Source organism: Urocitellus parryii, chromosome 9 (genome assembly GCF_045843805.1).
Source record: "Urocitellus parryii isolate mUroPar1 chromosome 9, mUroPar1.hap1, whole genome shotgun sequence".
Classification (NCBI taxonomy): domain Eukaryota; kingdom Metazoa; phylum Chordata; class Mammalia; order Rodentia; family Sciuridae; genus Urocitellus; species Urocitellus parryii.
This window is the reverse complement of record NC_135539.1, coordinates 144823180-144846166: the sequence shown is the minus strand read 5'-3', so window position 1 is coordinate 144846166 and position 22987 is coordinate 144823180. Positions and strand designations below refer to the sequence as shown.

The following is a 22987-nucleotide window of genomic DNA, read 5'->3' as shown; positions in this document are numbered from 1 at the left end:
ACTCATGGCATGACTCCTCCCTGTAGTTCCTCAGGATCTCGGTGCAGATTGAGCTGCTCTTTTTCAGCCATTAAATCCACCCTACCAAAACTATAGTGCTCTGACTTTAATTTTATACATGGACCATTTTCTGGGTCCACCACCTGCTCTTATTTTTTTGGTACTGGGGATTGAACCCAGCATTGCCTAACCGCGGGGCCATATCCCCATCCCCAGCCCTTTTTATTTTTTATTTTTGTTTAAAGAAAGGGTCTCACTAAGCTGCTGAGGCTGGTTTGAACTTCCTGCCTTCGCAGGGATGACAGGTGTGCTTCCTGCGCTTGGCTCCACCTGCCTATTAAGGGACTACCTTGTGATCTGAATGTGTACAGAAGCTTGTTTTGCGGAGACTTCCTTTTCTTCCCACTGTAGGTTGGGCTGTGCCCTGGAGGTTTTGCAGCTGTTTGGTGAAGGGCAGTGTTGGTGGGGAGCTGGCTCTGGTCCCTGCTTTCTCAAGAGAGAACTGAACAGAAGGACGGGGTGCTGTTCTTCCCTGGGGCTTGAGTTATACCCGGGGTGCGGTTTTAGCAGTGTCTGTGGTTCAGTTCCGTGAGGATGTCTGGTGCAGTCTCATAGACGTGAAGGAAATAAGCGGGTGCCTCATGAAGCTTCCAGCAGAGTTCCAGAAATGACGTTCTCGTGGACTGTGCAGAGTGGTTGTAGAGGGAACTGGACGCGCCCTGGAGACGAGGTCCGCGGAGCCTTTGTTCCATGCCGACAGCTTTGTGCAAAGGATGCCAGCACTCTGGGAGGGCGAGCTGCATGAGCGTCCCCAGTGTGGTGCAGTCGGTCCCGTCCGGTCCTGAGCACCCAGACTGCTTCTAGAGCCACCTGCATTTTCCTTGGATGCCATGTGGTGGGTGGGTGGGTGGTTCTCCTTGTCTTCTTAAAAACTCATTCTGCCCAGAAGCGCCCTGGGCATTTCTGAGGCAGAAGCTCTGAAATGCTGCTGCTCACACATCTGCCCAGAGTGATTGCTGCTGGCTTTGAAGACCCTGAAGCTCACTGCTGGATCTGAGCAGCTCCTGTCTCCAAGGGGACAGCACACCGTCTGCTCAGCGGGTCTGTAAGGGACAGCACGCCGTCTGCTCAGCGGGTCTGTTTCATGGGGGTGATATGATTAACTGGGGTGCTTGGTGAAGCAGGCACAGGAGTTCCAGAGAAGCGTTTACTATCAGAGTAAACAGTTATGCAAGAAAAGATTATAAACTGTAACGACATGCACAGTCTTTATGGGCATGTGTCTTCTGGGAGGGGAGAAAAACGGTTCGCGTGGGGGGGGGGTACTTAGTAGAAGGAAGCCCTCACATCTGTTGTGACTTGAAAAAAACCCAGACCTCCTTTGGTGGCCCAGTGACTGAGGAGGCTGAGACAGGAGGATTGCAAGTTTTGCCTTGGCAATTTGGTGAGGCTTCAAGCAACTTATCAAGAACCTCTCAAAATAAAAGTTAAAAAGATCTAGGGGATGTGGCTCAGTGATTAAGCACCCTGGATTCAATCCTTGGTACCAAAAAATGAAAGGAAATTTTTAAACAAATTGAATTTGGCAGGTGTATCAGTTTCCACGGGTTGCTGGAACAAATCCCTCCAGACTTGAAACAACAGAGATTTGTGACCTTAGTTGAGTCCAGAGGAGCCAAATCTGGAGGGTCGGCAGGAGAGTGGCCACGCTTCTCTCTGGCCTGGGGCTGTCTCTGGCACAGACCCCAGTCCCAGACTTGTCTTGGTGCGACCCTACCCGTCTCTCTGCACCTTCACCTGTCCTGAGGACCTTTCCCAAGCCAGGTCACATGCTGAGGTTCTGGGAGGCTAGAGGTTCAGCTCACCGCCTGTCCCGGGCCTGTCTCGGGCTCCCACTTCCAATTCAGTCTGCCCCAAGGGAAAGAGATGTTCACACCAATCAATTATTAATTAGCAGTACTTTGAGGAAGAAGGGATTTTGAAAGGTGAGGGTTGAGTTTTTGGGATTATAAATGACAAAAAGCAGAAGAGGGTCGTTCATTTTATGTTCACTGTGCTTTTTATTTTGAGGTGATTGTAGATTCACACATAGCCTCTCTGAGCCTCCCCACTTCACGGCATGGGCTTTAAGACAGGTCCTCTTGTCCCTCACCCCACCAGCCACCAGGTCCTTTCTGTTCCTGCAACTCTGTCACATGTAGGGTAGTAGGGGTGGCGCGGTATCTTTTCTTCCTTCTTTCTGTCTCTGCCTGACTGGAGACCGGCAGGCTTCCTGCTGGGGCGCAGTGGGAAGGCCTCTGGGCAGCCCTTGCTCGCAGAGCTCCCCGACTGCTCCTGCACACCTCCGAGTGCTCCTGCACACCCCTGTGGCCTGGTGCTCCTTCACTGGACGAGGCCCAGGAGTAGGGTGCTGGCTCATGTGGCAGGTGCGTGTTTGTGCACCACTGTGTGAGGTGTGCAGAGGGCCCTGCTGCTGTATGAAGCCAGTCAGGCCAGGTGCGAGGCCCACAGGTGCTCTGCTGCTCATGAGCTGCTCCTGGACCCACCATGCCAGTTGGAATACTTGTGTGGGTCTAAACAAGAGTTAGCCAGCAGCACTTCAGTTTCACAGATTAGTCAAAGATGGTCATGACGTTCAAAGCATGACTGCCTTCTCTCTCTCTCTCATGGTGGATGAGCCCTGATAATTTGTGATAGCTTCCAAAGTGACTAATTCTCTGTCCTTCATACAGTAACATGGTCTTTGTAGCTTTGGGGGTTGTTTTCTGTGGTCCCCTGTGGTTCAGACCCCCTTCCCCCAGTACTGGGGATGGAAGGCAGATGTGTTTGACCACTGAGCTACATCCCCCAGCTCTAGACTCACTTGAACTCATGATCCTCCTGCCTCAGCATCACAAGCACCTGGGATTACAGAGTGTGCGACTGTGCTTGGCTTTTTCTTAACGTTTTGGGGTTTGGTGCCCTGGATGTGTTGGTGAATGATAGGTATGGCAGAATCTAGCAGGAAACACAGGAGGAGTTGGGGCTGCTATGGAGGACTTGAGCCCTTCTCTTCAAAAGTTGTGAGGAGTAAGTAGTCCATTGAGTTTTCCTTTTATGGTACTGGGGATTGAACCCAGGGGTGCTCTGCCACAGGGCTGCACCCTGGCCCTTTTTATTTGAGAAAGGTGTTTTTGCTAAGGCTGTCCTTGAACTTGTGATCCTCCTGCCTCAGCCTCCCGAGTCACTGGAATTACAGGCATGTGCCACTGTGCCCAGCTATAAATTGAGTTTTCAAAGATAGTGAAGGAAACCATCTCTCCAGGACACACAGTGGCTGATGGGTACCTGCTCTTGTCCCTCACACCTGCTGGAGGAGAACTAAAGAGGTCAGACTCGGGAGTCTGACCTCGGATTCCAGTTTGGAGAGGGATGTGGAATGGCAGAGTCAACCCGGGTGTGCCTTGTCCAGCACAGTGCTCTGGTGCTGTCCATCCACACATGGTGCCTGCCCTTGAGTGGCCTTCAGCCCAGGATGCACTGCAGGGGCCCCATAGGGCACGCTGTGCTCTCCTTCTCCTTGCACTGGGCCGCTGGGTTCCAGTCTCCTGCCTTCTGAAAGGTGTACGCAGTGACTGCACCGTGGGCTGAGGTTTTCAGCGCCATCCTCTTATTTCTCTCCCAAATGTGCACAGGCATCGTAGACAGCATTTCTTACCGAGGAAGGTCAACTCTGAAGGGCCCAGCCAGCGGGGGCTTTGCAGAGCTCACAAGAAGCAGGAATGAGCTTCGCTGGCGCTGAACGCTGTGGTCTTGCCGCCTAGGAAGGGAGGGAAGAGGTTCCCTCGGCTCCTGTGGTGGTGAAGGGCGCTTGTCCCACAGTTGGCCTGCCAGGGCGAAGGCTATGTCTGCCAGCCGTTCTCCAAACCTGTGCTCCTGGGCCAGGTCTGCCTCCCTGGCTCCATTTCCTGATGCCCAGGACGGGGGTGAGAAGACCCATGTCAGGGTTGCTTTGAGGGTCAAGCTGGCCCTGTCTCCAGGTTCTTGTCCCTGTATAACCAGGCTTAGGCTGCAGCTGCACCAAGCACGATGGACTTTGACACTAAGGCACTTGTGTTGCCTTAGGGTGGAAGTCCTCTGAAGGGAGCTGTGAAGGAGAGAGGAGCGTGTGCACGGCCGTGGGCAAACTCGAGGACTTGAGCATCCTCAGGTTATGGGCCTGGGGGGGTTCCTGGAAGCTCTTTCAGATCCTAAGGGGCAGCTGACATCGTAGAGGAGTCCCAGGTGTGCAGTGTGTCCTGAGGGGGCCCACTATGCTCGCCAGTCCAAGCTGGTTCTGATCCAGTTTGATGTCTCAGCGCTGGTGCCTGTGAAGAGTGCCTAGCCAAACCTGAGTTTTATGAACCCAGGAGTGTTTAAGGCCCCTTTTCAGCCATAGAGCTCAGTGAGTTGGTCAGTACACCAAAAAGCCCGGGACTTAGGTTGGTGCCTGTTGACGGTCAGGATCTTTCTCAGATGTGTTCTCAGCTCTGGGCCTTCTCGGAGGGACTCCTATAGGACCCGCCTGGAGGTCAGGGATTGGAGCTGGAGCTTCTAGGGGGCTTCTCATTCCAGTGCTGGCCCAGTCCTCTGGGCCTCCTGTGGTGCTGCCAGGAGGGTGGAGGTTGCTCAACTCTGATCTGACACCTGGCAGGTGACTGGGAGGGTCCTGCCGGCCCCCTGGGGAGGGCTGGGTTGGCGAGTTCCTTGTGGCTCTTGTGGACTAGGAGGAAGCCCCCAGCTTTTCAGAAGCAAGTCCACATGGCCTCACGCCTCCCTTACAGCCACAGACCCTCTGTCAACAGGGTCTGGACAAGTGGCTCATTACCTCACTGTGTTAGGCGCTGCCCCGTGACAAGGTCCTGGCTGTGGGGCCTTTTTGTGGGGAGCAGACTTCATTGCTCATAGTTCCCAAGGCTGGCAGCCCTGGGCCAAGGTTCTGGCTCACCTTCCAAGTAGCATCTGTCACAGTGTCCTCTGGAGGGACGGCCGTGTACTCACTTGGCGGGAGGAGCAGAGGGTGAAAGGGAGGACTGCTGTGTCCACACCCTCTGGAAAGCGAGACCTGCTGCTGGCTGGTCCCACCAGTGAGGCCTCGTCCCCAAGGCTCCTCGCCTCTGAAAAGCCCCCTGCTACTTGTCATTGTTGATGAGATTCAGTTTGAAGTCTGCCAACACTATGAGACCTTAGCACTAACTTGGTCAGTTCCCTCATTTGGGGATGGGATGGACTAAGTCTTCCGCTGCTGCTGCACACGTGAAGGTGTCCTGAGTCGCTCTCCTGATCTTCATGGGTTCCACTTCTCCTTCCCGAGATCCTGCGTTGACCTCATCTCGACTTTGTGTTCAGAATCAGCCCACAGCCCTGGCAGACCTGTCCTCCTCTCTCAGTGCCACACTGGCAAGGACAGGATTATTCCAGATACACTGCAAGTCGAGGCAGAGTCCAGGTCCCCAGCACTGCATCCGCCTGCCTGGGAGGGGTCCTGGCCCATTGGGCTGGCAACCTGGTCCCTACCTGTGCCTGAGTCACCCAGCCTTTCTGGGCCCTGGTGTTCTGTCCACAGAATTGGCCTACCAGTTGTTCCCATCACAGGGAACAGCTAATAACTAAATGATGTCACCGAGCCCAGGGTTTAGCACATGGCAAGAGACACCTTTGGCTGTAATAATTATTTTTAATTGTGGGCAAATACACATAGGGTAAGATTTTCCATACCTTTTTTTTTTTTTTTTTGGTGGTATAGGGGATTGAACCTGGGATTACCACTGAGCACCTTACCCCAGCACCTTTTTAGTTTTTATTTTAACAGAGGTTCTCCCTAAGTTACTGAGGCTGGCCTTGTACTTGTAATCCTCCTGCCTCAGCCTCCTGAGTTGCTGGGATTACAGGTGTGCACCAAAGCCCCATCCCCCCCAACCCCCAGTTAGTTACACATGATAGCCCAATGCGTTTCATTTCATGTACACAAATGGAGCACAACTTTTCATTTCTCTGGTTGGACATGGTGCAGAGCTGCACCATTTGTGCAGTCACACATGTACCTAGGGCAGTGATGATCGTCTCGTTCCACCATCTCACCTACCCTGTGCCCCTCCCTACTCAGGATTAGGGCAAAGGGGACCTGGAGTGAAGGAGACACCCAGGTGGGCAGTGGATAAAGACAGAGTTGCTGTTATGTCTGCTTATTAGCCCAGTCTTAAAGCGCACGCCCAGGTCATGCCTGGCTTGGGACACTGAGCTGCAACATTAGGGGGACAGCTTTTCTGCCTGCTGGTTGGTGGGATTGCCGCTCATATCAGCAACATTTAGTGGGTTTAATGGAGTAATAAAAATGCCCTGACCCGGATGGCCATTTAGGAATCATTGGCACCAGAATGCCTTCTTCGTTCTTGCTCTCCGGGCTTCCCAGTGGAATCCTCCCCCCTTTTCTAACTGGCGAATAGTTATAGTTATACACGTTATAGTAGGATTTGTTGTTACGTATTTGTTCAGGAACACAGTAACAGTATCATCTGGCCAATACCGTTCCTCAACACTTCCCTTTCTCTCCCTGCCTCCCTCCCCGGGCCCCTTCATCTGCTCCAGTATCTCCCTTTAGTTTTACCAGGGGCACCCCCACCCCGCCCACTTTCTTTTGGATTCTCTGCTAGAAGAGGCTACAGGTACACACTATTCTCTGACAACCTGAGAATGTAGGACACAGTTGCCAGTTAGGAAAAGGAAATTATTGGCAGACAGATGTTTAAAAACTTGGTTTGTAATTGTTTTTGGATGAAAGTCACCTTAGAGTTTTACCTTCTGAGATTTGGTGTGTGTGTGGGGGGCAGGTATGCAGTCCCAAAGTCATAAGTAATTTAAAATGATCATCTGTATTAATATGAAGAAGAGTCACGCAAGCTAAGGAAATCATCCACAAATAATTAACAAGTCCCACCACATATTACTGTTCCTCCAAGATTCTTCCAAGGTCTGTGTCACTGCTTGTACAACAGGGTACATTGTGTAAGACAGTTTTATTTTCATAGACTACTGCAACAGGAGTGGCCCATTTCCTTATGCTCAAACGTTTTTGTAAGAATTGTAACTTTAAAAAATCCTTCTAAGGTTGAACCTCAAATACCTCTAAATATGCTGATTTTGCATCTGTTGTAATTAGGTCAACCAGTTCCACAAGGAGCCTTGAGTTATGGCTTCCAGAATTCTTGTAATATAGACATTTTAAAGTTAAACTTTGTATCAAATGAAAAAAAGAAACTCTTTAATTGAATGAGCCCTTCAGTACCTCTTGGCTTTGAATTCACTTTTTAAGGCCCTCTCTGCACTCTGCCTGCAGTATTGGGGGGGGACAGGCAGATGTGGGCGTCCCCAGGCGCAGCTCAGAGCCCACAGGCTGCTCACTGGGAGCTGGTGTCCAGGTGGTTGAGACGCTCTGGGGTGATGCTTGTGGCACACGTCTGTGGAAAGGCCCTGGCTTGCCACTGGGTGGCATCTGTGGCTAGAGATAGAGCAAAAGTGGCCCGCAGAAGAAGAGCGAGGGCACCATCCCAGCCCTCCACTGGCTGGCTTTGAGGCTGGCTAGGCTTGCGAGTGCAGGGACAGAGGATGTCCCACAGGTGCCCAGGCCCCTCATCCTGTCAGCACACCAGGGCCTACTTTCCGCTGCCTTGTTTGTGTATTTATGGGAGAGGAGGCAGAGCCTGTCTGCTCCACCTTGCACCATGGTACCCAAGTGCAGGGACTGCAGCGAGGGGAGGGAGGGAGGAGAGGGCTGGCCTCTGGGCAGCCACAGCCTGGGCCTTTCTGCCCTCTGGAGATGCAGCCCTCCTGAGCCTCGTGGCAGCCCAGCAACTGCTCTTCCTGCCTGCAGGCTGCCCCTTACCCCCACGTGCTCTCTCTCCTGCAGTCTTCAGTTTGTGCCAAGATCGTGCAGCTCCTGGGGCAGAACGAGGTGGACTACCGCCAGAAGCAGGTGGTCATCCTGAGCCAGGACAGCTTCTACCGTGTCCTTACGTCGGACCAGAAGGCCAAAGCCCTGAAGGGACAGTTCAATTTTGATCACCCAGGTGAGTCGGGAGGGCGGGGAGATGGCTCAGTGCTGCCAAGGGAAGGTGCTGCCCTCTGGGCTTCCCCTGGTTGAACGGGGACTCAAGAACTGCCTTGCAGGGCTGTTGTGGGCTTCTGGGGAAGAAGCACCAAGGTGACGGTTGGGAAGCATTTGGGAAGACACTGATGTTGTGCCTGGCTCGTGACACACTGTCACTCTGATGGATGTCTGGGGACCTGTGAGAGCCTGGGCCTCAGCTGGGCCAGCCTTGAATGATCCGACAGTGGGTCCTCATACCACTGCCAAGCTGCAGCAGCCTGCACTGCACCTGTCACCCGCTCATTGGCCGGCACACAGGCTCAGGGTGGCTGCCTGGGTGTGTCTTGCAGTCAGTTGCTGGAGTCAGGCCTAGCTAGGCTAGGCTTCTGGTGTCCGTAGTCATTGGCCTCCTGGCGAGCATGTGCCAGTCCCAGGCCAGGGCTGAACTCGGGGTGGGGAGGACGGTGTAGGCCTGGGATGCATATCAGGGGCAGAGACCTGCGGTCAGCTCACTTGGCTGGCCTGAGGCCAGGCAGCTTTCACGTCCACCTGGGGCCTGGAGTGCATGGTCATGGGAGGAATTAACTTGAAATCAAGACATTCTGACGGTTTGACTTCCTTCAGATGCCTTTGACAATGAACTCATCTTGAAGACTCTCAAAGAAATCACTGAAGGGAAAACAGTCCAGATTCCCGTGTATGACTTCGTCTCCCATTCTCGGTAAGTGGGTACCTGCCACCCAGAGCAGCCTGAGACTGCATCCCACCCCATCCTTCACCCTCTCGCTGCCAGTGGAGGGATGGTATGGCCCTGTGCCCTGGCTGCCTGTGGGGGGGCGTTCCTGGATGGTCAGGCGGGCATGCTCCATGGTGCTTGGGTGGGGCTGCACACGTGTTCTGGCTCCACACCCCGAGCTATTCCTGAAACAGGATGTAAGGAGGACAGTGGAGGAGGGGCAGGAGGAACAAAGAGCCCTTCTTCCTGCTCTCATGCCGACTTGGGATTGGACCGGGTGGAGGGGTGTGGGGTTGGGGGTTGCCAGGTGCAGGTCTTAGGATCAATCAGACACTCCAGGAGGCCTGTCAGCCCAGGCCAAACAGTTCCTCAGCACAGCTTCACTCTTGGTGGCCCTGACTGGAAACAGATGCTGGCTGGGTAGTGTGTCCTCCTCCCTCTGAGTGTTGGGAATGGGCTCCTGGGGAGTTCCCTCCTGCTACCTGATGCCGGGCACCTTCTGGAGTTTCAGCCGGGTGCTGTGCGTGCCCTCCTGTCTGTCTACTTTTCATTCTTCCCTCCTGGCTCTTTTCTCCCATTCTCTCTTGAGTTGAAGTGTTGATAGGAAATTAGAACTCATCTATTACCAGATGTCTCTGTGATCACGAACCAGCCGTCTCTGCGAGCTCTGTGCCTGCACATCTCAGCCTTAACGCAGTGTGTACCCAGCCTGCACCTCTCTCAGGTGCCTTAGGCATGGCAAGGAACTGGTCCAAGGAGGAAGCCAAGAGGGAGGGCATGGGGCTCGAGATGCAGGCAGCCAAGAGTCGCCATGAGGGAGGTGCCCAGCCCAGGACGCCAGGCATCATGCCCCCGCGTCAGCCGGCGACCCTCCCAGATGATATAGGAATAAAGGGGTTCAGTGTAGGAGTTGCAGCTGATCTGAATGTTGGGGCTGGTAAGTGCAGCCAGAGAGTGAGGGCAAACATCAGTGTCCAGCCTGACCCCTGCACCAGCACACCTTGTCCAGCTCCCAGCCCCTGGTGACGCTGAGAGGTGTTCTCAGTGATCTGGCCTCAGCACCATGCTCTCCTGAGCACTGTGGATTCAGCTTCACGGTCGCCTTCCAAGTGTTCATGGCAGAGTAGCCTGGAACCACAGCAGGAGGGCATCCTGGGAGTTAGTTCCACCAACTAACTAACTAGTAAGGTGTGGTAAGCTGGTGACGGAGTCCGCCCCTGCCCAAGCTCAGGAGGAGGCATTGCAGTGTGGTCCTTGAGAGGAGCCTGGACACCTCCAGCAGTTGCATAGAGCAGCCGTATGTTGGAGAGAGGTTGTTGGCAAGAGATTTCCAAGGTGACAGTTGGGAAGCATTTCAGGGATCGTGTGGACAGTTCTGTGTGGACAGCTGGGGAGCAGGAGGGATGGGTAGGTGTGAGTCAGCGGCTGGACAAGGAGGCAGGAGCCAGGTAGGCCTCAGGTCCTAGTCCTGTGGGGCATGGATGTCAGGCCAAGAAGCACAGATGAGCTAGCAGCGGGGGCCCCAGGAGCTCCACTGCGCAGGAAGGCCATTCTGGAGCAGATGCTGCCCAGGAAGAGGCCTGTGCCACACCTACCAAGGCAGTGGACGGAGGGTCTTTTTTTATTTTTCTTCCCTTGGTACCAGGTATTAAACCCAGGGAAGCTAACCACTGAGCCAAATCCCCACCCCCTTGTTAATGTTTTATTTAGAGACAGGATCTCACTGACTCTTACTAAATCACCGAGGCTGGCTTTGAACCCGTGATCCTCCTGCCTCACCCTCCTGAGCTGCTGGGATTATAGGTGTGCGTCTTCGCACCTGGTGGAGTGAGGGTCTTGATGGAGAGAGGCTCCGATCACTGCAGATGTTTGGCGGTGGAAGAAGTGGAGTACTTCTGCAGGAGAGCTCTGTCAAGTTCATGTGTGGACAGTGGCCGCCCTGGTAGAACTCCCAGGACAGATGCCTTTTATTTTAAACCTCTTCTAGTGACGCAACACTAGTTTTGTGCCTGAGTCTGTGGAGGGCAGGAACTTGCCCAGGGTAGGGGCTGCGACCGCGATCCCCCAGCTGACCTGTCTCCTCTGCTTTGCAGGAAAGAGGAGACTGTCACTGTCTATCCCGCGGATGTGGTGCTCTTCGAAGGGATCCTGGCCTTCTATTCCCAGGAGGTTCGAGACCTGTTCCAGATGAAACTTTTTGTGGATACAGATGCAGACACCCGGCTCTCCCGAAGAGGTGTGTTCCAAAAGCCCTGTTGGTGGCCACCTTGGGGACAGGGGACCTGAGAGTCCATGAGTGGCCCTCCCTACCCCCCTGCCTGAGTCAGAAGTCTGGGCCTTCCCAGGGTAGACGTGTGTCCACATGGCCGAGCCTAGCTACGTCAGTCCAACCCCAGGATGTCTTGCCGCCCAAACACTTGGTGACATTTGAGAAAGGGTTAGTCACTGACTGTTTTGGATGAGACAGGCTGTGAGGTCACTGAGTTGAAACCAGAAGTCCACCTGCTTGTCACACCAGGGAAAGGTGACTAAACACTAGTTCCTTGTGGTCCCTAAAGCCCCCTAATGGATATCTCAACCTTGGCTCAGCCACAGGCCATGGAGATGGGAGAACCTGTCCCCACAGCTCCGGGTGACCCTCCCACCACTGCCACTCCAGCTTTGCCAGTATTTCCAGATGGCACCGAGCAGGCTCTGCTGAGCCTGTGCCCACAGCCAGAGGTGCAGAGGTCTCTGGTGGGGCTGAACTCTGGAGGGTGTGGTGCACTAGGGGCCTGGGACCTAGATGGGATTGTTGATGGCATAGGTAACCCAAGAAGGTGCAGGGCAGGTGAATGGGGGCCACTGCAGGCCCAGGACTTGGTTTGGCTGTTGGCGGGCGGGGACAGCAGGGGAGTGGAGCACTGCTGCTCTCTGTTGGATGGTCATTCTGACAGGAAACGTAGCTGCAGGGGGTTGGGAGGCCATCTGTGGATCTGGACTGAGGCAGGGTGTCACGTAGGTGGTGGGAGAGGGGACAAGAGAAGGTACTAGCAGAGCAGGAATTGGGATGGTGATGGACAGGTGGCGGAGAGGGGAATGAAAGGTGACCAAGTCTGCGTCCCTGTTGTGTGCAAGAGGAGAGGGGGCAGCGAGGGCGGCTGCTCAGCCAGGGCAGTCTAGCCATGGATCCCGGGTCTGTGTCCATCGGAAGGAGTGGTCTCGTTGTCAGAGCTGTTGGTGGAACCGCTGGGCCTTGGGGAAACATGGAGGAAACCACTGGGTGGGCCCTTCTGAGGGGCAGTACCACCACATAGTTGGAGCCCCACTTCTGCCCCTGGCTGGGAGGGACGCAGAGCACCACGTGACAAGAGAAGAGCAGGATGGGAGCCTGTGCTTGGACCCAGCAGAGTTCCGGCCTGTTTTGTGACTTGGGCAGCTCCTGGGACACCCCAGGCATTGGTGTCCTTGTGGGAACTGTGGGACAGGCCTGCTGTAAGCAGTGCAGTTCTGTCGGGGTAGGGTTGTGTGGCTCTGTGGGTGGGTAACGGGAGCCCCAGCCCAACCTCCACCCCTCGATTCTGCTTCACCAGCCTGGGCCCCCCTCGCCTGCTGTGGGTACTCCTGCTGGGACCAGTGAGGCAGCTTGGGGTACAGAGCGGGTACACTTTGGAGTCAGGAGTGGTCCTGGGCTCTTCTTCCTATTAGAGGATCATCTTGGATGAGCACCCCAGTGTCGTGAGGATTAGTCGTTCCGTGGGGTGGCCTATGGTTTGTTAGTTGAGGCCTGGGTGGCAGATAGAAGCCCCTGTGTTCGGGTGGCTGGGGTGCTTTCTCTGGGCTCTCTGTAGGACTGCAGGGGCCACATCCTGGGAGCTGGCACCACTGGACTGATGTGGTCACTGCTGCTGGGCCTCACTCAGCCTGGGGCGCAGGGTGTTGGGGAAGGAAGCAGGGGAGGGGGTCGGGAGGGACCCAGCAGGTCCTCACTGTGCGAGCTAAGCTCCCGTGCCCTCTTCTGGCATGAGATCCCCGTGAGGAGTGGGGAACCCCCTCGCTGGAGGCCTCGGGCCCAGCGCTGCTGACCCGTGCACCCTGACGCTGCAGTTGCTCACTGTCGAGGCTGTTTCCTTCTTACCTGGTGGGCCTTCTCCACGCCCCACCCTGAGCCTCCATTCTCTCCACATGGGACACACAAAGGTCCTGGCATGGGTGTGGGGGGGCACCGGGTACTGAGGGAGAGGGAGGGATGAGCAGGAGCATTCCAGCCCCCTCCTTGCCACGCCCTGCCGCACACATGATCCCACGCTGAGTCAGCTCTGGTGGGGGTTCTGCCTTGGAGAGGTGCTCCTGTACTCAGGACCTGGCTTCCAGGTACTCCCTATTTCACAAGCTCCTCACCTTGCTCACCCGGAGTACAGGGCAGGGGGCACGTGGGCAGGGCGAGCAGGGCTGCTGATGCCCCTCCTGCCACCTCCCTCAGGTAGGGAGGCAGGGTCTGTGGGATGTGCAGTCTCTTCTTTCACTATGGGTGACACAGCTCCTCAGCCAGCCTCTTGCCATCACTATGGGTGACACAGCTCCTCAGCCACTTGCTGATGTGAGTCCACGTAACCAGTGAGGGATTGTCCTTGTCGTGGCTCCTCCTGAATTCCTCTTGGCTGTATCAGGCCAGGAACAGCAGTGCTGGGTTGGAAGGGCTGAAGTGAGGAGGCCAGGCACGGATCGTGGGCAGACTTGTCACTTCCTGAGCTTGACCCCGACCTCTCAAAGGGCCTGTCCTGGCCCAGCAAATGGGTGGGCTTCAGACTGTGGACAGCCGCCAGCTGTGAGTCCCAGGAGTTCTGGTTTGTGCCAAGACCTTGCTCTGACTCAGCCCGTGGCATGTCCTGTTTCTGGCTGTGTCAAGGGGCAGGTTTCTCATTGCAGTGGGCGGTGCCTGCGGGGTCTCTGGCTGCAGAGTTGGGCCTTCTGGTCTGCAGGGTTCCTGTGCCAGGACAGCCTTCTGGCCGCTTTCCTGAGGCACCGTCCCTCTCTTCCTCTCCGTTCCCCCTCCCTCCCTGTCCCTCCCTCTTCATGTGACTCTAATGCACATCTGCTTTCTGCATGACCAGGCACTTCTCGAGCCCAGTGGATGAACATCCGGGTCTGTAGGACACAGGGAGCCAGGACCTAGTGGGGCGGAGGAGGCTATGTGTGGGGTGTCCTGGCCATGTAGGAGCTCAGGCCTCCCACAGTGCGGAAGCCATGCGCATCCTGTGTTGCAAAACAAAGCCCCCACCAGGGCTGTGGGGAGCCCTGGCCTCCTGGGTGCCAGGGTACTTGCTCTCCTCCAGCTCTGACGCCCCTTTGATCCGGCTTCCTTTACTGTGGGCTTTATCTGGGGACGTGTGAAGGGCTAGAGGCCACCCTGGCTGCATGTTTTGGTCCTGTTGAAGATGCTAGGGTTCATGGGCGGGAGCTATGTGGCCGTTCCTCGGGTTTCCTCCTGGCTACGTCTGCCCAGCAGACCCACAGGGACAGCAGGAGCAGAGGCCGCGCCTTCTCCGCAAGGCTGGAGAAAGCTGCTTCCTGGCAGGAGGCGGTGGGCTCTGTGGACAGGCAGAGTGGGTGTGAGGCCAGTCCTGGCTCACTGGGGACCACAGACTTTGCATGACCAGAGCTGGTATGAGCCAGCTGCCCCTGTGGGGTGGCTCTGGGAGGCAGGCTTCCTGTCCTGGGGGGTGGGGTCAGAGCCACTCCACTCCTTCCCGGTGCTTGTTCCTACACGGCTTTCCAGAAGCCCACCCTCAGATCCTGCCTGTATGCGTCTGGTGCGTCTCACCCACACTCGAGCCGTGACTTGAAATGTGGGAGAAGGAGCCAAGGGCCCCTGGCAGTTGATGGTGGGTGGGGTGGCCACCTTTGGCTTGGCTGGGACACACAGCAGCTGGGCAGCAGGATCCCAAGCCACGGAGGGCCGTGTTGGTGAGGCCTAAGGGGCCGAGGCTGAAGGAGGTCGGGGTGTAGTGGCAGAGCCAGGGCTACCGGCCCCCTTTCTGTTTTTTGACAAAGGAATTAACAAAGTGGCGAAAGTCCCTGAATGAAATGGACTAGGCGACGTCGATAGTGGTGGCCGTGTCTTGTGCCACCTGGGTTGCTTCTTTGCCCCGGGCCACTGTGTCCTTTCAATAAAGACAGTCCTTCAGTTTGCAAACCTCTATGCCTGAAGTGGGCAAGGCCTCCCTGACCAGGTGGCTGTGAGGAGCCAAAAATGAACTCATCTGTCCTGCTGTAGGGGGTTGCTGGACTTCCAGACAAGATAAGTGGGAAGGGTGTGTGGAGCCAGCACCTGCCTGGGCCCAGGTTGCGGCCTGGGACCCTGAGCCCGCAGGGCCGTGCTGGGTGTGCAGCTCACATGGGAGTCTGGTTTGGGCCTGCTGTGGGCTGACACAGGAACGCTGCGGGCTCTGGCCCAGGCAGTCTTCTGTCTCCCACGATATTTTTGGTGAAATCCGGGGAAGTAAGACTTAGACTCACAACTTGTTTCTTTGAAGCTGCTGCTGCCCTGTTCTCACAGGTGAGGAACCAGCTTGTGGCCTGTGGGAGTGAAGGGAGCCCAGGGCCTGCTCTCCCACGGGCAGATGCATGGTGGCCCCCACACTGTTTTATTATTGATCCTTGTTTTTCTTCTCTTATAGTACTGAGGGACATCAGCGAAAGAGGGAGGGACCTTGAACAGATTTTGTCTCAGTATATCACGTTCGTCAAGCCTGCCTTTGAGGAATTCTGCTTGCCAGTGAGTTGCATTTTGGCTTGTTTTGTTGGATATACACTTAATTTTGTGGTGCACATAAAGGTATGCAAGTCGCTGCAGTCCCTAGCTCGAATCTCCTTCCTGTCTCCGAGCATCTCCAGCCTGAGTGCTAAGAGAGGGCAGCCTTAGGTGCTTGGTGTCCTGTGTGTTCCTGGGAGCTCCGTCCTTCTGTTCTTCCTCTGAGAGCCCCTGAGGGCCATACCAGGCCTTCTGCTGGCTCTGTAGGCTCAGCAAGTTCTGCACTTCGTGTGAGGTGGTGTGGCTGTCAGGTCCAAGGGTGGTCCTCTGCGTGCCGCAGGGTGGCCCTCTCAGCCTCCTCTTGTGCCCTCCAGTCCTCCCAGGCAGCTGGGAATGCTGAGGTGAGACAGTGTGGAGACAAGGTAGGGGGTCGAGGGCCTTGGAAGCCAGCCCTCAGCCTGGGGCACACTGTGCTTCCTTGGGGACCCAGAGAGGCCTGCTGGGAGCCTGCTGGAGAGCGGGGCGTGACCCAGGGTGGCTGAACCATGGCGGAGCCCCTGGTGATTCATGGCTGAGCCCCAGCGGGAGGAGGGGGAGGCTGGTGAAGGAGTTAGGGAGGTCTTTTGGGGACTGCAGTCTGGAGAGGCCTTGAGCAGGGTGGGAGTAAGACTGGGCCTGGGCATTCCTCGGCCTGTCCTGTGATCAGCTTCTCTCTCCTCTCCTGGGAAACTGTGTTCCCAGCCTGTCTCTTGAAGTCTGTTGGTAGATCTTACATCAGGTTGGACTTGACTTGTTTCCAGCCAGCACAGGTAGGCTTTCTAAGCTGGCCTGAGCAGCCTTGACACCTGTCCATCAGCCGAGGGGACGCAGGAGCTGTGGAAAGCTTTGTGTCCATTCAGTGTCCAAGGCCCTTCTTGCTCTAAACTCAATAATAAACACCCAGAGTGACCTCATTGTCAGACACCACTTTGCCATTAACCTAGTTGGAATGCAGTGGAAGATTCTGGACAAATGCCTTTTGGGTTGTTGCTGCTTATTCCCACTGTCAGCCCTTCTTTGCTCAGGAAAGACCAACTTGTTCCTCCGTCAGCCGGGGACTGAGAGCTGTCTGGATTGGCCTTGGGCCTGGCAGGACTGTGTGCCAGCGCCTGGTGTTGGAAGTTCACCGTGAGGCTGCTCACACGGCAGGCGCGGAGAGTGCCTACAGAGCCAGGGAAGCTGGTCGGGGGCCACGGGCCTTTTCTGGCCTTTCCTGGGCTAAGTCCCGTCACCTTCGGACTGTGTCAGAGCCCAGATGGCCTGGCCCCCTTGAGCCCGGTGGTTCTTGTTCCTCTCTTTCCTAGTCTTAGGGCCCTTGTGTGCCTGGCCCACATTCGGTGCAGGTCGTGGTGCAGACTGTTGGGCTAGCCCAGGAACTAAGAGGCCCCTGGTTTGCTGGAACGTGGATGGAGTACATCCAGGTCAGGCGCCTGATGAGCAGTCAGGTCGTGGGTTGCTTTGAGGTGCCGCCCAGTCGGGACCAGTGCCCTCACTGACACGGAACACCTTCGCCCTGTTCCTCTTGCCCTTGCCTGCTCCCTTCCTCCCTGGCTCTGAGGAAGGCTGGCCCTTGTTCCTGGGGAGGGGCTGGTCCCTGCACTCTGAGCCCCTCTGTTAACACACTCTGCATGTCTTTCTCCACAGACCAAGAAGTATGCCGATGTGATAATTCCTAGAGGTGCAGACAACCTCGGTGAGTCCCTGCGGGCGCTTCACCCCTGTAGCTGCCAGCCACAGGCCGGGGCAGGGTGTGGTGGCATGGGCTCTGTGCTCTACGACGGGAGCAGAGGCATTCCCTCTGCAGCCCTGTCTTGGGATCATTCCCTGAGTGGTGTGCAGTGTGTGAGGGCAGGCAAGGGCTGTGCCCTTGGAGGAGCCGTGGCCTTCTGCTGGTGCCCAGGGTGACCCCTGGGTGCCTCGCCACCTGGCTGCACAGCAGGCCGCCTCCTCAGTGTGATGCAGAGGATCTGCTCTCGCGGGTACCCTCAGAACACAGCCGGCTAGGCCCCTGGGTGCTGTGTGCGGGTGCTGGCTCGCCTGGGAGTCCACCCAGCTCCTGACTTGGCGTCTGTGGCAGAGGTGGGATGTCAGATAGGACCCTGTCTTCTCTTTTTTCCATTTGTCCTCCATTTAAAACGTTGATTGCCAGGTGCAGTGGTGTACATCTGTGATCCCAGTGACTTGGGAGACCAAGGCAGAAGGTCTGCAAGTTCCTGGCCAGTCCAGGTAGCTCAGCAAGACCTTGCCTTACAATTAAAAACAAAACAAACGAAACAACAAAATGGTGGTGCTGCTCAGTGGTAAGAGTGCTTGCTTCACGTGTGGGCGGCCCTGGGTTCAGTCCCGAGCAGCGCACTCACAGTTGGCTGAGTGGTTTGGGAATTTGTCATGGTGATCCTTTTTTTTTTTTTTTTTTTTTTTTAAAGCAGTACTGAGGACGTGCCCCAGGTCCCCTGCATGCTAGGCAAGCAAGTGCTCTACACTGAGGTGTACCCCCAAGCACCACCCCTCCCTGTAAATTCTGAGACAGGGTCTCACTGAGTTGCCCAGGCTGGCCTCGATTTTATGACCTTCCTTTCTCAACGTCTCAGTAGCTGGGTGTTTTATCAGCATTTTCATTGCTGTGACCAAAAGACCTACAAGAGCAACACAAGGAGGGGGGTTTATTTGGTGCTCACAGTTTCAGAGGTTCATGGTCAGCTGAACCCATTGCTCTGGCCCAAGGTGGGCAGAACATGATGGCGGAAGGGCATGGCAGAGGAAAGCAGCTAGGACATGCCAACAGGGAGTAGAGAGAGCTCTGCTCACCAGGAACAAAGTACAGACCCCAAAGGATGGACCCATGGATTCGGCTCAGGCTCTCGACCCACTCATTTCATCTCCAGGCTCCCTTGCATTGTCTCTCACAGCTTTTGGGGGAGACCTTGTATCCACATCACAGCCCTGGAATTAGAGGCGTGGGCCACCTTGCCTGGCATCACCACGTGGTGAAGAATGAGGACATTCTGACCCACAGGCACAGTGCGGTCACCGTGTTCAGGAGAAACAACATTGACATGATCTCTAGCCAGCAGAGGCTCCTCAGCCTGTCTCTGGTCTTCATGACAGTGACAGTGGCAGTACAGGGTTGCTGGTGGGCAGATGGCCCTCAGCTGGGCCATCCTTTGTGTCTGGTGACCCGATGAGTGTGGATTGCAGCAGGAGCACCCCGTGTCTGTTCCGTGCTTGGTGACCTTTGCCTCAGTTGGTTGAGGGGTGTATTTTGTTTCTGGTGGGCATGCATGTGGCTCTGCCCTATGCTCTTGAGGGAGGAGAAGCCCTTTCCTGGGGTTGCCCTCTCTAGGTGGCAGGCTCCTTAGTCAAGGGCCTCATGGCCAACTGGGGGTGTCAGTTGGAGAGTTGTGCTGGTTACTTTGCCGCGGGGCACTCTGGTCCTCGCTGGTGAGAAGCCCTTTCTTTGGCATTGTCTGCCTTCCTCCTCATGTGCTCCTGTAGGGGACATCATGATAGCCCGTCGAGGCCTGGAGGTTGTGACTTGGCTGCAAATGCCACTTCCCGGGGTGCCTTGCCTGTGCTTCCCGTGTGCCTGTCCACACATCAGACCTGTGTCCCCTGCCACCCCAGCCCTCTAGCCTGTCCCACTGTGTCCACCAGTGCTCCCAGCCCTGCGCATGTGGCCTCCCTCCCTCCCAACCCTGCTGCTCTCTGTCCTGCAGTGGCCATCAACCTCATCGTGCAGCACATCCAGGACATCCTCAACGGAGGGCCTTCCAAGCGGCAGACCAACGGCTGCCTCAACGGCTACACCCCTTCACGCAAGAGGCAGCCATCGGAGTCCAGCAGCCGGCCGCATTGATCCGGGTTCTGCAGACCCGCCCGCCTCCGAGACACCGCTCACCTGTACACACCGTCTCCTCTGACATTGCTGTATTTAGGAAAACACCTTGGGGATGAAATGCCTTTGATTATTTTCTTTTTCCTGTTTATACTTCGGAACGGCAAAATCCAACAGGACTTGACCTGAGCTTAAGCAACAAACCGTGCCAACGTCTCCTGGTGATGCCTGATTATGAATCCAACGTGTAACCAATTATAAATACATACATATATAGAGAGAGATATATAAAAGGATCTATTTTTGTGTAAATGTACAAATACTGTACAGCTCTTTGCCGTATTTTACAGGGGCCTGGCTTGTGTATGTGGGGCCTGGAGCTGGAGCTGTGTTGTGGGGAGTGGGCCGGCTGATGCCCCTTGGCTTGGCATCCAGGAGCTCGGCAGGAGTGGGGTCAGAAGCCTGATGGCCTCCTGTGAGAGCTGAAGCTTGGGTGCTTGACAGGAGGGACTTGTGTCCTCCTTTGCGTTGAATTAGTGAGCTCAAAACTTAGAATCGATCTCAGGGGAGAGGACAGGTCTGCAGAGGCTGCTGGCCCTGCCCCACCTCTGGTTCCTGGCCAGTTCTTTCTGGCCTCTCCAGGAAGCCAGAGCCACAGGGCTTGGGGGTCACTTCCAAGTGATAAGTCGGGAGGGAGGGAGTTCAGTTGAGTCTCCGGCCTGTCCTCGAGGACCTGCTGGTTCTCGGGTGTGGCACTCCTTGGCATTTCTGTCTCTGCAATGTCATGCAGCCGAGCTCCTGGGCCCTGGGGATGAGCTGCCCACACGAGGGACTTTTGTTGGACGTGATGGGGGGATATGCAGTGAGAGGGGGTAGTGTGCCCATGGTCGGGGATCTGGCCAGCCGTGGTAGGACAGGATGGGGCTTCCTAGGCGGACTACAGAGGAGGTGTTTTAAAGGAGCATATTTAAATCATGGCACGAAGCTGGAGTCCCAGATGGAAAGCACTGGGTGGTGATCCCTTTCCCACGGGTGGCCTCTTGGTGGAGATCTTGTGGGGAGGAAGTGTGCATTCTAACGCACTGGCAGGAGGCGGAGGAGTTGGGGGCCCCGCGGAGTGAGGCTGGTGTGAGTGAGGAGTCCGGTGCCCCAGTTTCCACCTGCAGAAGAGCCAGGGCTCGCCACACGGGGGCCACCCTCCTGGTGCTTGGCAGGCCATGCCCTCGGTCACCCCGCTGTGGCTGCCATGCCGACATTGCAGAGCCTTCTCCCTCTGCAGCTCTCGGCCTCTTGAGCCTTCAGGGCAGTCTGCCTCCTTACTCTAGCCACCCGCTTCCTTCTGGCTCCCTTGCACTCCATCGGCCCTCCAGTCTGGTTGCCATCTGCTGCCCCCGAGGTCTCCAGGAGGCCATGCGGGCTGGGAGGGAAGCTCGAGGGCTCAGGGTGGCTCTGAGGCGGGTCCTCAGCGAGTGGCTGCACTGGAGAGTGCTTCAGGGCCAGATTCGCCTCTCCACAGTCATGGCTGGTGCAGGGTGGGTGCAGTTGGGTTAGCATCCCGAGGATGTGGCCCCCAGCCTTGCTGGGCCCGCCCGGGCTCAGTCGGAGCCCGTCCTGCAGGGAGCCTCAGCCTTCAGAGGCCAGCACCCAGCATGCTGACGTTACTTGAAGCTCCCAGGTGCCACACCATTTAGTGCCTTGGCCATATATCCCACTGCCCGAGGGCCGGTCCTCCTCCTCAGAGCCCTCACTTACTGAGCCGCTTCCTCATCTACCTGTGGTGTTGGGACCAACCTCCAGGGTCTCTGAGCCACCCACTCCCAGCCTGGACACAGTCAAGGGCTGCCCTGTCCCCTCATGAAATGATCACAAGTCCTCACAGCTTGGCCAGAGGCCCTGGGCAGTGCTTGCTTGGGGCTGGACACACTGCCTGGGTGCAGGAAGGGGATGGCAGGGGGAGGGTCCACCCTCTGTGGCAACCCATCCTCCAGCCTCCTGTGTGTCGGACTTGAGCTTCCTGTAAGACAAACCAGGTGTGGAGTTTTAAGTCTCTGGATGTCCCATACAACTGGAGAGTCGTGAGACCGCAGGCCTCAGGGTCTGTCCCCTGGCACTCGGAGCTGTGGTGGAGGAGGCATGGGTGAGCAGAGCAGGCAGTGTCACAGGTGTGCCTGGGACCCTGGGGCTCCCGAGGGATTGGCTCACGTCCCGCTGTCTGCACAGGTGCTGTCTGTGGATCGAGTCAGTGTTCAGGGGAGAATCACCTGCGCCTGGGCCGGGAGACTGGGCCTCGTCCACACCAGTGCAGCTCCTGCTGGGCACGTTCCTTCCTGGGCAGCTGAGACTGGTGTAGGGAAGACAGGCATCTGAGGAGGGCACGTGTTGTGGTCTCAGGTGTCCTTTGATTTGGAGCGGGAAGGGAAGGCCCCAAGAGCAGCCATAGGTCCCACAGAGGACCTGCACAGACAGGCCAGGGAGGGGTGGGGAGTCCCTGGTGTGCCTGTCCCTAGGACTCCAGACGTTCAGCGTTGGCCCCACTTAGCTGTCGTGGGCAGCCTGACTCCTGCCGCTCCTGGGCTGGGGACTGGGCTTGCTGCCGTGCCCAGGTAGGTTGCCACTGGGTCAGACTGGAGGTGTGCTCCTCAGGGCAGCGGGGCAGGGCGTCTCTGCTGCCTCGTGCAGGCCTTGGATGCGCAGCCTCGGCCTCAGCCTGTGCAGGGAGCGTGTCCCAGGTGCCTGTCCCAGGTCCTGCCCCTGGGAGAAGCTGGCTGGCAAGGACAGGCTGGTCTGGATGCAGGATACCCTTTTCTCAGGGGGAGCGGGCACACATACTTGGTGTCACAATGAGAGAGTGCACAGGCCGGGAAAGGCACATCTAAGAGCCCTGGAGCTCAGAGCCCCTTCAGGCTTCTGTCCCTGGGCGCCCCTCCTGTACTGGGTGTGGTGACTGGGTCCTGGTCAGGGTCTGCAGCTCTGGGGCAGCGAGTGGCTCAGAGACTTCAGTTTCCTTCCCTTGCAGATGCTTGCTTCCCTTTATTGTTGGTGGCCACAGAAAATATGTACTTTGCTGTAAATAAAGACTGAATGAAAAGACCAACTCTGGCCTTGTTCATGGTGTCTGGTCAGAAGAGCCTGTGGGTGCTGGCTGGGACGGCGGGCCCCGCCGTTGCAGAGGAGCTGTGTTCTAGGGTGCAGGAGCCCTGGCTGAGCATGTGCTCCTTAGGAACGGCAGGCTTGCCCCACTCACGCAGAAAGCCCAGGCCCGGGCTTCTGGGGCCTGGCGTCTCCCTTTACGCAGACTCACTGCTGAGGGGCGTGCCGCGGGTGAGGAGAGGCACCTTGACTGTGCAGAGGGCTCACGTGGACCACAGGAGCTCACTGCACTGTGGAGTGAGCGTGAGCCTGTCCTTGTTTGCAGCAGACCCAGGTCACCTGCCACTCTAGCCCCCACCTCCTGGATCCCAGTGACACCCTACATAGCCTCCATCTTCTGGGCTCCCAGTGACACCCTACCCCCCTCTTCTGGTCTCCCAGTGACACCCG

General features: G+C 56.6%; 1 protein-coding gene across 2 annotated transcripts in view; it reads left to right on the top strand.

The window, feature by feature from the left end:
- Positions 1-22529, top strand: part of Uck2 (uridine-cytidine kinase 2) — a 55113-nt gene extending 32584 nt beyond the window's left edge. The window contains exons 2-7 of one of the 2 annotated variants that reach the window (XM_026409509.2): positions 7925-8084; positions 8729-8825; positions 10934-11076; positions 15500-15597; positions 17257-17305; positions 19329-22529. In XM_026409509.2, the coding sequence (XP_026265294.1) occupies positions 7925-8084; positions 8729-8825; positions 10934-11076; positions 15500-15597; positions 17257-17305; positions 19329-19468 (687 nt within the window). In that variant the 3' untranslated portion in view covers positions 19469-22529. The remainder of the gene's footprint in view (positions 1-7924; positions 8085-8728; positions 8826-10933; positions 11077-15499; positions 15598-17256; positions 17306-19328) is intronic. The other variant, XM_077802260.1, reaches the window with a different exon arrangement.
- Positions 22530-22987: the final 458 nt, after the last annotated feature.